Below are 17,814 nucleotides of genomic sequence, written 5' to 3'. Positions count from 1 at the left end.
ACATGATATCTGGTTTCAGTTCTTTTTCTATGTTTTTTGTTATGCTGAAGAAGGTGCTTAGGTCAGTGAGTTTTTCAAACAAGCTTGCTGTAACTGTTCTGTGACTTCAGTTCTGGGAAGTGCTGGGAAACCAGCTAATTGTCAATATACCTAAGGAAGCCATACATCCTGTGAATGCCATAGGTCCCAAGTTTGTTATTATAAAGTTTTAAGTCTGATATGGGGCTCTAGAGAAGATAGAGTAGGGCTGAAACTCAAAGTACCCAAAGTGTGAAATGCTCACCAAGGGGAATAAAATGCAAAATACATTTATAAAATTAGATTTACTTTTTTTCTTGTAATGAATAAAAGTGTCAGATCCCATCCTGACTGATGCCATGGTGCAATAATTTAATTAATAAATGTGCAGCATGTCTGTAGTATACAGTAAATCACCATTTTTCATTAAAGAATGACAGCGGCCCCTGCTGGCCAATACTTGCAAGTGTGGCTTTTACATTTAGATCAACTTAACATACTTAACACTTTTCTGTAGTCGGTTTTATTTTAACACCCTTGTTTTGTAAAAATGCAAGATATCTGATAACTGATCATTTTAATAATACAGACATACGGTAGTTGTACAAACATAAAGCACACCACAAACCTTGGCTGCAGCTGGTGATGCTGCCACAAAAGTAAGGGAAAATAATTTTTTCCCAATTTTTCCAGCTTTTGACAATATGATCCATTCCCTGTTAAATTGGTACTCAGTAGTTAGCTTAATTTTAAACCAAAGTTGTTAACCCATCCATTTCTCTAGACCTAATCTAACCTTGCTTGTGTATACTTTTCTTGGTAAAATTACCCATCTCTCAAATATCCAACTGTTCTTGTATTATGTTATCAGTTCCACCTCATCACTATGAATGTACCTCTTCTCCATCAGTACTGTGTACTGAGTGCATCAGTGTTTAACTTCAGTATGACTCAGTTGGGCAGTTGATTGAATCTATGAGTGGATTCTGAATGAGCCTGACTGAACATCCAAGAACAGAACCAGACTCCACCACTTTAAAGATACATTTAAAATTTCAAGTTTTCAAGAACCTTGTCTGAAATACGACCCATTATCATTTTGTATATTTTACAAAATACTTTCCATCCTGGATTCCTGAATAGATTCAGTTTTACATCATACATAGGATAAATAAATATGTCCATGATTTAAGTCATCCATCATAATGGCAGCTCCCCTTAAAACAAACATATTTAAGACATTCCACATTTTATAATATAGATGTTGATTTAATGCTCCATCTTAAATCAAAGAAGAATCAGTGAATCAAAGATTACAAAGGGGAAAATATAAGAATAAAAAGTATTTATTTAAAAAAAAGGCTCATTCCAGGAGGTATATAAATACATTGCATGTACTGAGGTAGAGTTTGTCCCTTAAGGTGATTCGAACATTTATCACAATTTTCAAAATATTATAAAAGCTCTGTAAAAGATATTGTATGAAACTTTTTTGCTCATCAGATAAAAAATTAAAATCTTTAGTTTTAAGTGTGATGTGAGAGTACACAAATAATATTCTATGTTGTTTATCTGCAGTTAGATAATGATATTGCAGCATACAGGTCTTTATTGTGAAACATTATTCAGAATTTCTGACTAACGATGGGGCTGAAAGGTTTTGCAGATTCGGCCATGAAAGCCTCAATCTCCTCCACGGTGCGAGGGACGCAGGTCAGCAGCTCTATACCATCAGCTGTCACAGCGATGTTTTCTTCAATACGAACCTGCACACAGTAGTGACACAGTAGTCAGTCAGACATTATAGGAATATTCTTCCTCTACAATTGTATGATACTGGTAATCATTCTTCTCATGCCATTTATGTCTAATGATATGAGAAGAAATATAACAGTGATAAAGATAACAGACACAGGCTGTGGATGATTCCCCAGTTTTGCCATTTTATCTAAACCACTTTTTACAGGTGGACATTAACATTAAGACCAGAACTGCCCCTGGTCAATGTATATTAGATCAGTGCTATTGTGCTAGGCTAATGAAGCTACCATGTTAACAGAGCTCACATTTTATGAATTTTACAACCATAAGATTCATCATGGCTCTGACCTAAAATTTAATTAATGTCTGTGACCTCACAATACTTTTCAGTTCAGAATTTTTTTCATGAAAAAAAAACTGTAAAACATTCGGTTTCCATTACGACTTCAGAAACCTTTTCTGATTCCTCAGGTCTGAAATATACATGAATATTGACCCCTCTTGTGAATCCAATGTAACAAACACAACCAAATAAAAGTATGGAAGCAGACTGACCCCTCCAAAGCCGCGGAAGCGAGCCAGCACTTGGTTGTTAATGAAGCAGCTCTGGGTGGGGTTGGCCAGGGCCTGATCCAGCAGGTAGTTGATGAAGTATATGCCAGGCTCCACGGTGAGGACCATCCTCTCCTGCACCAGGCGGCCCATCAGAAGATTCGTCAGTCCAGGCTCATTGATACGCTCCACCCCCTGGACAGCCGTACAATTTTGTTGAAACCAGAGCTACACAGTTGAAAAGACTCTGCAATAACACTTTTTGATAATAGTATTGAACTTTAATTTTTTGGGATATAAAATCTGCTGTAGTTATCTGCAGCCCAGACTAAATGTAGTTTGCTCCATAAGCACAGAGACTGCCACAGTAAACATTTTTCAAGTGTTCAATACTTTTTGTGAATCCGTTCCTTGAAAAATATCTGAGTTTCTCTGACAGATTATAATTAAGGTGCCACAGATGGAGCATTGTATTCATATACAGCGAGCCCTGCTTCACACAGGGACACCTTCAGCTGCTGAACACTCAGCAGTTCCACTGAAGCTTCTATGGGTTTACTGTCTTCTCCATTTCTTTGTCAGAAGTGCATAACTGTTCAAAATCCTCCACCACAACCTAAACTGTCTGTGTTCAGAGTTCAGACAACATTTTACCTTCCCCTCTCCCCTGCCCTCATCCTGAACTCGTTCCCACAGCTTGGCCTCTTTTTGTTCCGCTCTCACTTCTACACTGAGAGTCTCTCCATTATTGATGACACGTCAGTATTGGAGAAACAGGAATGTGTTTTCTTCTTCTGCCTGTGCACTTTGACTGTTACAACACAAACCAATAATTGGTTCTGATGTGGGCCATCTTGTGTTCTTACCTCAGGGTATCCCCCCACATCGTGCACATCGATGCCCAGCAGGTGTCCCAGGCCATGGGGCATGAAGACAGAGCCCATGTGGACCTTCATCATGTCCTCCACACTGCCATTCAGGATGCCGATCTTCACAAGCTCCTCAAGGTGAACCCTGTCAGCCATGCGGTGCATGTCAGTCCACTTCACACCTTCAACACAAGCAGTTCTGTTAATGAAGAGCAGAATTTTAGCTGAACTAAATTATAAGTATGCATGTTGATAGTCTAAGTTGATTTACAAGTGTAGTTTACAAAGAAATACTATTTGCAAGACCCCAGCAATGGTTATTAACATGTTTATCTGTACAGATAAAAGAAGCTTATAAAATGTAACAAAACAAGCAACAATATTATATTTCTTTGAGGACAAAATATTACATTTTTAGTACTTTTCTGCACTTATTTAGGTTAGTGGAGTGTATTGGAGTAAAAGGTGCTGACCTGGTCTAATGGCAGCCATGACATCACGGGAGGATTTGAGGACAGCCTCATAGATGGCCCTCTGGTCTGGAGTGAACTTGCCATTGGCTGGGAAGGAGCAGGTGATGTCTGAGGAGTAGCAGTAGTACTCTCCACCCATGTCGAACAGACTGTAGGGGACAAAACATCAGAACCAATTAAGTTAAATGTAATTTAAAAGTGCTTTGGGTTTGTGTCCAAATTGTTTTTGAGTTGTCTACAGGACAATAAACGTACACACATAGCTGAAACACCAAAGATCACAACTTTAGATCACAAAGTAGAACAGTAACAATGCCACTTAGGTGCACTCCAACAAATAGACAACAGAGGTGCAACATCTCCTCCTTTATGAGAATCTGTGTAGTTTGTGAGTAAGTTATCAGACAGTGACAAGATGTGCTTGCATCTAATAACAGCTGAAAATAATAATAATTTTTTTTTAAATGCTGAAAGCTACTCACCAAATGTCTCCATCCATAATTGTGCTGTCATTTGGAGCACCAGCATGGCCGTAGTAGATAATGGAGGAATTATTGCCCCTGTTGTTAAACAATAACACAATTTGTGAATTGAAAAGACATAAGCAAAAGACAAATATGCCCCTCAAAACTGATCGAGGGGCAATAACAGCCCCCAAGATTTAAATAAATGAATAAATAATATTTAACAGCTGAGGAAAATATCCTAATCCTACATTAAGCCATATTTTTATTATTTTTATTTAATTTATTTAACAGTGTTGTTAAATTAAAAAAACTGATAATAGTTTGCTTTTTATTTAGTCATGATTAATAACTATATAAAAGTGCCCCCAAATTTTTTGGGGGACACTACTACACTGCAAGGTGTTTATTACACTGAATATAACTCATAAATTACACATTTTTAAAAAATCAATGTTTCATCGATTTCTTTTTACCTTTTAAATAGAATAAACAGAGTGCCTTTTTAAAGAATAGCTGTGATGATCATGTCCTTAATTTGAAAATGAAAATAGCTTGCTTCCACTAACAACAAACTCTCAGGAAATACTCATTACACATGGCCTTTAATAAAAATAAAGGTCAAAGCATGATTAGCAACTGTGTCTCAATATCCTTCATCTATAATGATGCTGCTATCTGAAAGCAACCCTGCAACAAAGAGGAAGTTGATGTTGTACGGTTGAAGCAGACAGTTTTTGTGGATTATCATAAATGAAACGGGAAAAAATGAATCAACAATGCCTTACGTTCCACAGATACAGAGGTATGAGGTGTGGCGCATCCCTCCCTTAGTGTAGCAGTAGTGCTGGAAGAGGCTGCAAAGAATAAAAATAGGCCTTCAGAGAAAAACCCCACAGAGAACAGGGAAACTAAATAATGTCAGCACAACAGAGATCATAGAATTCAGTAATAAGCTAAGGGACTTTGACTGTCCCCTTTCTCACTTTCTGACATGCCTTTTCAGAATTCATTCAGCACTAATTGTTTAATCATCACATGTTTGAGTGCATTAAACTTCTATTGATCTGTGTAAAATGGCAAGTCCATGTGTCCTGCAGCTTCTTACACAACAAAAGCAAATGAGGGTGACTACAGCTGATATATCATACAAAACATTATTAACTTACTATTATTAATTACACTTCATGTTTTGCGCCAAGCTTGACTTTAAAAGTTACAAGCAGACACTTATGAGTTCTTTGTGTTTCTCCGTTGAAATGTGTGTTTTTGGTAAATCAGAAATTGTTTCACTGTGAAACGAGCTCTGTGCCGTAACAAGCTCTGCCGGCATTTTGCCTTTGGATATTCATAATGATTCTGCAACGCCGTAGTATTGGCGTCCATTCACATTGCAATTTGGCATTATGGAATGAAGTGTGAGGAGACGGTAGTGCTGTGTAACAGAGCAGCGGCAGTACGTGTACAGTAAGTGGCGGCAGTGGCAAGTTCATTCAAAACAATGATGGATTTTTACATGGTTTTACTACTCATAAGCATACAGTAAGGAGTCATGTACACCTGACAGTACCTGTTGAATTATGTAACATAATGTACAAAATAATACTTACTCTGGTGCACCTGTAATAAAAATCATATAGTTACTGGAGTATCAACATTAAAAAAAATTAATAAGACTATTTGAAAAATGAAATCATAAAAATAAACTAGAAAATTTCCTATGGGGAAATTCTGAAAGGGCCACGGGGGCTACTGCTGGTGTGTACACTATGATGAGATTCTTCAGAGATTTCAAACTATGCCCTTTAATCTCAAAGTGTGTATGTGTGTATGTGTGTGTGTGTGTGTGTGTGTGTGTGTGTGTGTGTGTGTGTGTGTGTGTGTGTGTGTGTGTTAGAAGCATGTGTATGCATGTGTGAGGAGTGTGCCTGCTTATGCGCATGTGTGTGTGTATCTGTAACTGTAATCACATCAAAGATCAAAGGCAATCAGATCAAAGCAATCAACAGAAATAACTGGCACCTGTTAATGTTAGGAAAAGAGTGACAGCAGCCAGAGGTTTCTGGCCTCGAACAGAAAGCATTTTTGGCAAAACCAAAAGCGAGTGAGCGTCCTGAGTTTTTCCTGAACGTCTACATATGTTTTTTTTTTTTAAGAAAAATGAAAAAATAGCTTTGTTAGAGCGATCTAAAAAAACTGTTCAATCTCCCTTTTTCCGATATCTCCCTGCGTTTTTAATATGGGACCCAATGAGGCTGTTGATGCGTGTTGGTGGATCATCTGTGCGTCCTACGCCCAAACTATAACTCTGACATCTTTACCAGAGGATTGTGAGTGAGAAGACAAATTTTCCTACATTTCTATGTATAAATTATTTCTGTAGAGTGGAATTTGCCTACAGCTATTGCTGTATGGGACCAGTGCTCGGTGCGATTGCCCTGAGGCCCTAACTAGGGCTGCTGTAGTACCAACATTGTATTGTTGCATTGTATTGTATTGTATAACATTCTTAGATATTACCATAGATATGAGTAGACAGACATGGGCTTACAATAATACATCTCTGGTATGAAAAAAGAGCATCCATTGACAAACTGCACCACTTACCTCTCCATTTCATATTCTTTCTGTCCAGGTTTCACACTCTTCATGATCTATAGAGAGAAAGTGTGATATGTGTATTTAGATGAAACTAAAACAAGATCTCAATGTTAACCCTATGCACAAAGCAATGCTTGTTTTCTGTGTGCACCTAACTGGTGGCTCAAAATGCTTAACCTTCTGTCTATGTCACACCCAAAGTTCCTCTCTGATATGACTAATAACACTTTTTAAATGTACATTAATTGATGATTTGATATTCACTCACAGTTTATATGCAAAATAGCAATAACAACTAGGTGAAAACACATTCTGCATGATTTACACAAAGTAGGCAGAAAGAGTATACAAGTCAGTGCAAGTGCCTTCAAGCTCTTGCTGATTTTGGGGAACATTTTCAGTTTTTACACCTACAAGGAAGATTATATCTTGAATTCGAGGTACCTTTAAAAACATCCCATGATCACTCTCGTAACTGTGGGGGAACAACAGGAGGAAAACAATATTGAACGCTCACAGTGGTCAGTGACTTAAGAGGACAGATAACATTGAGAGGTTCACTGCTTCTCAACCCTGAAGAGGTTATTCATGGTGTTACAGTGAAATCCTGTGCAGAAGTAAAATATTGCTTTAATGTTACAGCTTATTGGTCAAAGGCTATCTCTGTTAACTGCCGGCCTCCGAGCTACTAGATGAAGTTAAAATCGATAGCATTTAAACAGTTTATAGCCTGAGAGGATCCTGACATCTTGAATCCTTGGACGAGTTTTAAACTCAATAAACTGCTTGATACTGCCATAAAGAGTGTTTCTTTCTGCTCCTTTCTTTTTTTGTTTTTGAAAATTTTTAAATTTGAGTACCCTTGCACATCGTCTGTCTGTCCGAGAAAGATCTTACCATTTTATGAGCTTCACTGGAAATCCGGTTGGTGTATCGCAAGACCTCCAGCTCCATGTCAGTCTTAGTCAGACGGCTGCAAACACAGAAAGAAACAAGAACTGAGAGGGTAGCTCTCTCATTCTGATTGATACACTTCCAGTTTATAGACTGTACAGTCGAAGAGTACACCCAATTCAACTCTCACACTGAGCTTAAGGAAGAAATAGACTTTTGAGAAATCCATTCTAATATACACACTGCTGAAATTGTTTCAGAGCACAATAAAGTGTAATGTTTAAATCGAAGCTGAGACTGAATTAGAACTAATGTGTTCTCTCCTGGTGATCTTACCATTTCTTATTCATTTTTGTTGGATAACAGTAGCTACACCTTGGGTGGCTTCATACAGGAGAGTATAAAGGACTTCTACATGAATAGAACCAAAATAAATAACACAATGCAGTGGTTACCAATAGTTACACTCAAGTAAATGAAATGAAATTTAAAAAATAAATGTGAGCTCTACAGAGAAGAGGGAGCAGAGGGGTTCAATCAAGTCTTTCTCCCCAGGAGGTGTGCCTGAAAAGCATTCCTCCTTATTTTAGAAAATGTCAATTCATCTGGAGGCTGCACACTGTAATGCCAAGGACAACCAGGCAAGCACGAAGTCCATTACATCTGTGCGGACTGGCTTCTCGCTCTGCAAGGGGAAAAACAAGCCAAAGGAAAGCTTCTCTTTCTGATTGCAGGCACACAATTACCTGACTGGGCAGCTGTAATTGCCAAGGTGTGGCAGTTAAAAGTGGCAAAATCTGTCTCAAGAAATGTTTAGGTAATTAAGGTAAAGACAACAGTACAGTCTTTATTCTCAACTTGTGTGGGGTTTTGGAGTCATGTTATAACATTTTAATTACTTACCATTCCACAATGACAGGGTGCAAAAGAGTGTTGTTCACTTGGAAGCTGGTAAAAAAAAAAAAGTAATGTTATAAACATAAATGAAGCTGTGGCCAAAGTTCAATGAGGAAAATCTCTTCCCCCCACATTCTGTCTTTTTACTCTATGGGTGAATGCTTCTCCCTGTAACTTCCTCTCACCCACACCCATATCCCTACTTTTGCAAAATTCTGACATGGCAATGACTTTCAGAATTTAAAGACTCAATAACAGTTTGACACAGAATTTACATTTACATTTAGTCATTTAGCAGACGCTTTTATCCAAAGCAACTTACAGGAAGAGTAAAAGCAAACAATCAAGGTTTAGTGAAGTAAGAGCTATTAGTGCATCAATAAGTGCTAGTGACAATTCTTTGAGGAGTAGAATTATCATGTGGTGCTAGGAAAGGAGATGCTCTCTGAAGAGCTGGGTCTTCAGGAGTTTTTTAAAGGTAGAGAGGGACGCCCCTGCTCTGGTTGGAACTGGTAGTGGTTCCACCAGCGGGGAACAAGAAATGCAAAGAGTCTGGACTGCCTTGGACCAACGGGGGGCAGAGCCAGGCGCCGTTCATTGGAAGAGCGCAACGGTCGTGAGGTAGCATATGTCTGAATCAGGGTGTTCATGCGGGCTGCAACAGGTAGCCAGTGGAGCTCAATGAGCAGCGGTGTGACATGTGACCTTTTTGGCTGGTTGTAGACCAGGCGCGCTGCCGTGTTCTGGATCATCTGAAGTGGTTTTATTGTGCAGGCTGGCAGGCCTGTCAGGAGGGCGTTACAGTAGTCAAGTTTTGAGATGACAACAGCTTGTGTCAGGAGTTGAGTGGCATGTTGAGTTAGATAAGGTCTGATTTTTCTGATGTTGTGAAGTGCAAAGCGGCATGACCGGGTAACTGAGGCAACATGACTGGAAAAGGTGAGTTGGTCATCAATCATCACCCCTGAGTTTCGCACCACCTTGGTGGGGGCAAGACACAGGGAGTCGATGTTGATGTTGTGGTGTATTATAGGTTTAGCAGGGAGGACCAGCAGTTCAGTTTTTGAAAGGTTCAGCTGGAGGTGATGTGCCTTCATCCAAGTGGCTATGTCTGAGAGGCAGTCAGAGACCCGTGCAGTGACCGATGGGTCATCAAGAGGAAATGACATATAGAGCTGAGTGTCATCTGCATAGCAGTGATAGGAAAAGCCATGTGAGCGGATAACCTCACCCAGAGAGGTGGTGTAGATAGCGAATAGCAGGGGTCCCAGCACTGAGCCCTGGGGAACCCCTGTGGTGAGGCAAGACAAAGAAGACAACTGTCCATGCCAGGATACACTGAATGAGCGTCCTTTGAGGTAGGAATCAAACCAGGACAGAGCCAAGCCAGAGATGCCCATTTTAGAGAGAGTAGAGAGGAGGATGATGGTTAACTTTGTCAAACGCAGCTGACAAGTCAAGCAGAATGAGAACTGAGGACTTTGCTGCTGTTCTTGTTATTATTGTTTTGTAATACACAAATCAAGTCATGGAGCTACAACCAAACACAGATCAACAACAGTTACATTGCCATTAAGGGATAAGTAAGAAACAAAAGCAAGATTGTTTACTTAATTAAATTATATTTAGAATTGGGTTAATCAGTATACATGCGAGTCTGTTGTATCCTTGGAATAAAAAACAAACAAAAAACCCAATAACCTCCACAAACAAAGTACAATTATGTTAATGCAAAATATTACACATACCGGCTAATTCCTTCAAAAGATGCTTCACGGCAGATACTCCCGCTATCTGTATTTTGACCTCGCTGCATGGAAAAAACAAACATAAAAACAAGTGAAATCATCATCAAGTGCAGTCATATCAAAGTACAACCCCTCCAGAAAAGTTGGGACATTTTCTAAGATTTAGATAAAAAAGAATGCGATTATTCACTAATCCTTTGATATATATTAAAAAATATAATTAAAAAAAAGTTACAAAGACAGTATTCTATCTTCAAACTTATAAACATTTGTTTATGTAAACTCTAGATTCTGGATGTGTTGCATTTAGTTTTTAATTAGTTTTTCTTGTCTCGTGTTCGTCTTCGTGTCTTACATTACATGGTACATATCCAGGCTGATGATCTCTTCTACAGCTGCCAGAATATTCTATTCTTATACAATTGTTTGATTGCATTTACATATATACTGACACTGCACTTTTAAGGTGTTGATCAAAACAATAATTAGCTTTTCTAAAAGGTGACGGTGTTAAAGATTGAGGTATTTTGTATCAAAATGTAACTGCCTACACAGGAAATAAAAGAAGGGCACTGTTTTTTCAGCGATTTCTGATTTCAAATCAGTCTTCATTTGAATGATGAGATATTGATTAATAAAATCCAGCGATTGATCTGGTAATATATATTTTGCTGGATTTGTGAAGTTTTAACCACATTAATCTCTCAGATACCAAATATGCGCAATGGATTCATACCGGAATTCTTAATATAAACACATTTTTAATTATGCACAAGGCTAAAGGGTTGCTGGTACAATTAGCAGCAGTAGTCCTCTGAGAATCATTTTCATGTCCAAGAAATAATTTGTACTGTAACTGAAATATCCCCAATCATATCAATATTCAATTGAATTGGAATCATACTGATACAGGAAATAAGTGGTGATACCTGGCCCTAGTGTTTTTATATTTCATATAATGTGACAGGCAAGGTGAGGAAGGATCAGGTAGATGACTGAATCTTTTCCAGGATACCATCCTTAAAGGTGGCTGGGTAAAATACTCCCACACTACGCTTCAAGATTTAGTTCTGTGATCATTCATCTGATATTAAATAAACCTATATATCACTAATGTAATCTGGTAGGAAAGAGTGATAACATACCAGTGTTAGGAGCACTGCTGCAGTCAGGTTGGACAGGACATCAACAATCTGCAAGAAAGCAGACAGGGATTAATTAGAAGACTGAGACACAGTAGAGCTGCAGAGACAACGAGCACCTGTCTCCTCCAGCTCTCAGTCTGCAGAATAAAGGTCACTGTGGCAGACACCGTTGTGGCTACGTGGTCTCTCTGGTACTCAGCAGCAGACTGAATGACAAACCTCAAGCGACTTTATTACTCTGCTGCCAACAGCCTAAATGTCAGATAACAGATCCCTGGATTAGTGCTCACAGACATTGGTGATATTGAGCATTGTTTTTATTAGTAGAGTAGATTAAATGCTTACACTAAACATTTTAAAATGCTGATATCATTCTCACTTAAGCAAGGATCCGATGAGGCAATGATTAGCTGCAGTATTTCAATTTATTTCATTTTTTTGATTGAATATCAATAATTTGCAGACCTTTTAACTTTTAAGAGGATTTCATGCAGAAATATATGTGCAGGAGCTGTTAAACACTTGAGTAAAACACACTTCTGCATCACGTTAACCCCAGATGAAAGAACTTTGGGGATAGCAAAGATAACAAAACAATGTGAACGCTTCTGGGTTTTTTTTTAATTAAAGAGCTTATTTGAAGCCAAATGAGAACGGTTCGAAAAGGATTGTGGCTCATTGCTCAAAATTGCAATGTTCTTTAAACACTGTCATATCCAAAAAATACGGATAACAATAAATCATGAAGGTTAACACCAGCCAGAAATGTAGGAATAAAAACACATTCACATTGTTCTCCAACGACTGCTGCATTCAAACATCTAAAAAGGGTTTGTATGTTGAGCAGGGCTGTGCTGATAAAAGTGTGTGTGCAACAACACTTCTCATGTACAAGTGAAAAAAATAGAAAACTGCTCAAATATTCATGACCTAGTTCTGATAAAAAAAATAAATAAAAGAAAAATGGTTCTTTTAGGTCCTTCTCTCAGCAGCATAACAACTGAATGCTGAACACCAGCAACTGATTTCTTCTTTGTGGCACTTCTAAAAAAAATATTTTCTAATAATATGGTGCAGTGTTGAGCTGCTATTGCTTATTGGAAGAATTGGACTTTAATTAGGTGATAATTAACATCTTAACCTGTGACTAATTAGTAATTCTAACACCTCAGGCAGGTGCAGATATGTAAAAATATCTGCAAAATCATCAGGCTGTCATTAAAAGGTCACAGTTCAAATATAAATTTGTGTGTGGTTATTTCAAAAGGCACACTTCTAAGTGTGTTGGCTAGTGAACGCTGTAATATTATAGTGTGATTATATTAAATAAAAATAGCTCCGGAGCCATCAGCCCTCCAGTATAGCTCCCCTGGGAATCTGTTGTCAACACCCATACACATGACTGTTTTCCTAAACTCTCAAAATATGTAATAATAGACGGTCTGAACTGTTATGCATTTTGTAGGTTAGACAAAAGGGAAGAGAATGGATCTGCAGGTTACAAGTTTAGAATAAAATTCTAAATAAAAGCAAAGCCCTAAAGCAGACTCTGACCTAACGTCTATTTACTTCAAATTAACATCATGCTGTATTGACGAAGACTTGAAACTAGCTGATTAGACCATACACTTATTAGGGAAATGTTCACTTAGGTAACAAATGGAGGTGTAGTGTTTTTCTCATAGATTACAATTGGACCTCATTTTGCAACCAGTAGAGTCGCCCCCTGCTGGTCATCAGAGAGAATGCAGATTTAAGGCACTTCTGCAATGGCTTCACTTTTCAGATGGAGGTTGCCGTTTGTTATGAGCCCAATTACTGTCCACATTTTCTCAGTCATGAACTACATGATTGGAACTAAAAATATAAACAATGTCAACTACTGCAGGAGGTCCGACTACAAAAATAAAATAAATCCAAAAATGTAGGCAATTCTGCCGGCAACAATAGCTTTGCCAGGTGGTTCATATAACAGAATGATGACTTTCACTTTTTAAACAATCCACAGAGGCACAAATGCTGTAACTTCATGGCTGAACATCACACACACACTACACTCTACAGACCAGCACAGGCAGACTTACGTCACAGGTGTAATGCACCTCATCCACAGCATACTTCTCCTTGAAGTGCTCTTTAGGAAAGATCCTGTCAATAGATGCAAAAGACACAACTAATAAAATTAAAGTCAACAAAAAGAAACTTATACTCTATCCTATAGTTTGCATTTCAAGAAATCAATCTCTAAAAACACAATGCACGAGTTTTGTTGCAGTTTAGGTAGAAATTATCACAACTATAGCATTCAGGACAGAGATCAAAAGGGAGAAAGCAAAACAAATGATGAAGGACACAGCTTTTCAAGTGCTGGCAAAGCAACTTTTAAATGGACCTGCACTTATATAGCGCTTTTCTAGTCGCTTTGCGACCACTCAAAGCTCTTTACAATACAGACTGCGCTCATTCACCCTTTCACACACACATTCATACTGGTGGCAGAGGCTACCCTAAACGGTCCCACCTGCCACCATTGGGAATTCATTCACACACCGATGAACACAGCACATCGGGAGCAATTTGGGGTTCAGTATCTTGCTCAAGGATACTTCGACATGTAGGCTGCCATGGTCAGCGATCGAACCACCAACCCTTCGGTTGGGGGCCAACCAACTCTCCCAACTGAGCCACAGCCTTTTAAGTGATAAAGTATTTTTTTTAATGAATGTAAGATGACGAAAGATGCTTTGAGGTTTATAGATCAAGCAGAAGCAAACAAGAGCCTTCAGATTACTTTAAATCATAACACCAGCAACAAAATGCAAGTAAAACAAGTAAAACTTTAAGAAATACTAAAAAACAGCAAGTTGCTCTTTTTACACATTTAGGACATGGACTGGAAATACTGAAGCACACTTTGGTATCAGTATAGTCCAACATGTCTGAGGTGGTTTTGGTGAAATCTAGATCTTAAATGGTTGGTCATGGTGGCATTTAAAATAAAACATGTTTATACTGGGTGTAAAAGATGTAACTGTGCAGCACATGACTTTGTCAACCCTTTCTTCAAGTTTCAGCTCACAGCTATGGAGCAGCTGGTGACGATTGTTGGCCATGTACACCGCTCTTTGAAGATTAGTGTGACTCACTCTCCCATCCAAGTAGCATAGCTCTCGGGCAGTTTGGGAACAAAAAGGATGGATTTCCCATAGTCCACATCAATGGCTCCATAACAGTCAGGCTCGGTTACTCCAAAAGCCCAGTGGAAGAAAGACTCCTGCAGAATTAAAAGAATCAGTCAGAGCATTAGTGAGGGAGATTAGAATAGTCCGCTAGAAGAGAAAGTTACTTCTGGTCAGAATATTACATAAGAAAAGTACAACGTTGTCCTTGGTGAGACCAGTTTACAGAGGTGAATAAAGAGCAACAACAAGAATACAACTATTTTAATGAGTCCTTTGATTTTTGTCTCGAACCAATTATAGTCACAAGCTGAGATAGGAATGTTGGGGAAAGAATAGCTCATGAACATAAGTTATTTCTCTGTAGAGTGGCTGGCCTACATAATTTGACAGGGCAGAAAGATTAACGCTGCAAAAAAAAGCTGAGAGTTGGACTTTATTTTTGGAGAAGCCAGGTGAGGTTTTTGTGGCACCTTGTTTGAAAAGCTTTAGGAATTGGACACAACTAACTAAAAGGAGACCGCTTGCTTTGGGTTCATGGATTGATGGACGGATAAATTAAATGGATAAATAAATGCAAGACCTTGACCCCACTTCAGCCAGTTTTGCTCTGATCCTAGAGTCAACTACAGACTACCTACCTGTCTGAAAAGCACGTCTGTGTCGGTGCAGTACCTCTGCTTCTGCTCTCCTCCCTGCAGCACCACCACTGACTGTGACACCACTCCATCTTTGTCTTTCAGCCCTTTGCAAAGTCGCCGACGGTTCTCGGCAAACAGAGCAGCGGACACCCTCAGGGTGTCATTACCCAGCCAGTAGACAGGTCTGAAAGGACAGAGAGAACATAGGATGCAGTACTGTTTGAAGGGACAGACATGCAGTTGAAGGACTCCAGGTCAAGATTAGTTAAGATTACAACACTGTCATTAACTGCACAGCTTTGATAGCAAATTATTTGGGAAGTTGTTTAGCTAATCCGCTTTAACAGGTCCCATTATGTTTTTAGTTCTCCCTGAAGGAAATCCTCAGGATTCGGTCAGCACATTTCAGCCTGGAGTGGCCCATGAACCTCTGTCCAGTCTGCTTCAGAAAGAGTTAAGCCATAGATAGACATACATCTTTGTAAGTGATAGGTCTTGGTCTCTGTCCCACGGCTATTCTGATAAGACATATCTGATTCACCTTGAACTTTTCCAAAGGTTAATCCAACCTCAGAGTATTTTATGGCTCAAAGATTTCTGTGTCATTCACTGCTTGTGGAGTACACAAGTTTAACTGTGTATCAGTGAGGACAGATCAGCCCCAGTAAGGTGGTTAAATTATTTTATTATTGAAGGAGGTAGACATACTGCAATCCCACTACCCTGCAGACAGTAGCCCAGCGTTAAAAAAAAAAGAACGTGAAATGTAATATGCACACCCATTTTTATGATTGTGTGTGAGGTTCTTGTTAAACTATGTTAATTTTTGAAGGAAAGTCTAGTGTTGCAATGGATTACATTATGTCATAAAGACTCTTTATTATCTGACATAAAAGAAACACATTTCTAGTCAGTCATAGCGCTGTCAAAAAAGATTTATAAAGCTCAACTCACTGTGATGCTGCAGCCATGTTGATGCGCTGGTCCAGACTGTCGTGCGTGACGTGCTGACAGAAATCACGTGAATTTTATACGGCGTTGTGCTGCGTTCAGGTCTTCAGGAAGTACCAGCTTCAACAGAGTAGTTATATACACAGGCTGTCAGGATCTTATTTTACCAACTTCGACTGTCGTTTACGAAGTGCTGCAGTCAATTCAAGAAATGAATAACCGTTAAAATGAAAAAATAGAAAGACGAGGGGTCGAAACATGCAGGCCCACTTGCCAATGTATATATTGGTGGGGGAAAAAAATCCTCCATCCCTGAATGTCACATTGCTAGTACAGTACAGTACAATACAAAAGCCACATATGCAATGTGTTTTTGCAGTAGGATGTAAACCGTTTGTGGTTTTTGCCTCGTTATTACATTTTTGAGTAGGCTTCCTAATTTGTTTATATATATATTTTTACATGTGTGTGTGTGTGTGTGTGTGTGTGTGTGTGTGTGTGTATTATTAATGTGTAGAGTACCACATGATATCTGGTTTCAGTTCTTTTTCTATGTAGAAGGTGCTGAAGAAGGTGCTTAGGTCAGTGAGTTTTTCAAACAAGCTTGCTGTAAGTGTTCTGTGACTTCAGTTCTGGGAAGTGCTGGGAAACCAGCTAATTGTCAATATACCTAAGGAAGCCATACATCCTGTGAATGCCATAGGTCCCAAGTTTGTTATTATAAAGTTTTAAGTCTGATATGGGGCTCTAGAGAAGATAGAGTAGGACTGAAACTCTGAGTGTGAAATGCTCACCAAGGGGAATAAAATGCAAAATACATTTATAAAATGATATTTACTTTTTTTCTTGTAATGAATAAAAGTGTCAGATCCCATCCTGACTGATGCCATGGTGCAATAATTTAATAAATAAATGTGCAGCATGTCTGTAGTATACAGTAAATCACCATTTTTCATTAAAGAATGACAGCGGCCCCTGCTGGCCAATACTTGCAAGTGTGGCTTTTACATTTAGATCAACTTAACATACTTAACACTTTTCTGTAGTCGGTTTTATTTTAACACCCTTGTTTTGTAAAAATGCAAGATATCTGATAACTGATCATTTTAATAATACATACATAGTTGTACAAACAAAAAACACACCACAAACCTTGGCTGCAGCTGGTGATGCTGCCACAAAAGGGAAAATAACTTTTCCCCAATTTTTCCAGCTTTAGACAATATGATCCATTCCCTGTTAAATTGGTACTCAGTAGTTAGCTTAATTTTAAACCAGGGCCTGATCCAGCTGGTGGTTGATGAAGTATATGCCAGGCTCCACGGTGAGGACCATCCTCTCCTGCACCAGGCAGCCCATCAGAAGACTCCTCAGTCCAGGCTCATTGATAGGCTCCACCCCCTGGACAGTACAATTTTGTTGAAACCAGAGCTACACAGTTGAAAAGACTGCAAACATTTTTCAAGTGTTCAATATTTTTTGTGAATCCGTTCCTTCAGACTGTAAAATATCTGAGTTTCTCTGGCAGATTATAATTAAGGTGCCACAGATGGAGCATTGTATTCACATACAGCGAGCCCTGCTTCACACAGTGACACCTTCAGCTGCTGAACACTCAGCA

At 38.8% G+C, this 17,814-nt stretch overlaps 1 protein-coding gene across 1 annotated transcript; it reads right to left on the bottom strand.

The window, feature by feature from the left end:
- Positions 1-1,348: 1,348 nt before the first annotated feature.
- Positions 1,349-17,595, bottom strand: LOC131985514 (xaa-Pro dipeptidase-like). Its single transcript, XM_059350671.1, has 16 exons — positions 17,346-17,595; positions 16,197-16,313; positions 15,243-15,426; positions 14,569-14,696; positions 13,507-13,570; positions 11,423-11,470; positions 10,278-10,339; positions 8,536-8,580; positions 7,636-7,711; positions 6,745-6,791; positions 4,926-4,994; positions 4,156-4,233; positions 3,674-3,822; positions 3,198-3,382; positions 2,335-2,526; positions 1,349-1,784 (listed from the first exon to the last, which is right to left on the bottom strand). Exons 2-16 carry the CDS (start codon positions 16,211-16,213, stop codon positions 1,644-1,646), a joined length of 1,485 nt encoding a protein of 494 aa, XP_059206654.1. The 5' UTR covers positions 16,214-16,313; positions 17,346-17,595; the 3' UTR covers positions 1,349-1,643.
- Positions 17,596-17,814: the final 219 nt, after the last annotated feature.

This window comes from Centropristis striata, chromosome 2 (genome assembly GCF_030273125.1).
Source record: "Centropristis striata isolate RG_2023a ecotype Rhode Island chromosome 2, C.striata_1.0, whole genome shotgun sequence".
In the NCBI taxonomy this organism is placed as follows: domain Eukaryota; kingdom Metazoa; phylum Chordata; class Actinopteri; order Perciformes; family Serranidae; genus Centropristis; species Centropristis striata.
This window is presented reverse-complemented; position numbering and strand designations above follow the sequence as displayed.

What these genes read in the sequence shown, in the direction of transcription:
- LOC131985514 (XM_059350671.1), bottom strand. An exon ending in CAGACGTGCTTTTCAGACAG is followed by an intron (nt 14,697 to 15,242) that starts GTAGGTAGTCTG and finishes TTAATTCTGCAG; the next exon opens with GAGTCTTTCTTCCACTGGGC. An exon ending in AAAGAATATGAAATGGAGAG is followed by an intron (nt 4,995 to 6,744) that starts GTAAGTGGTGCA and finishes TATTCTTTGCAG; the next exon opens with CCTCTTCCAGCACTACTGCT.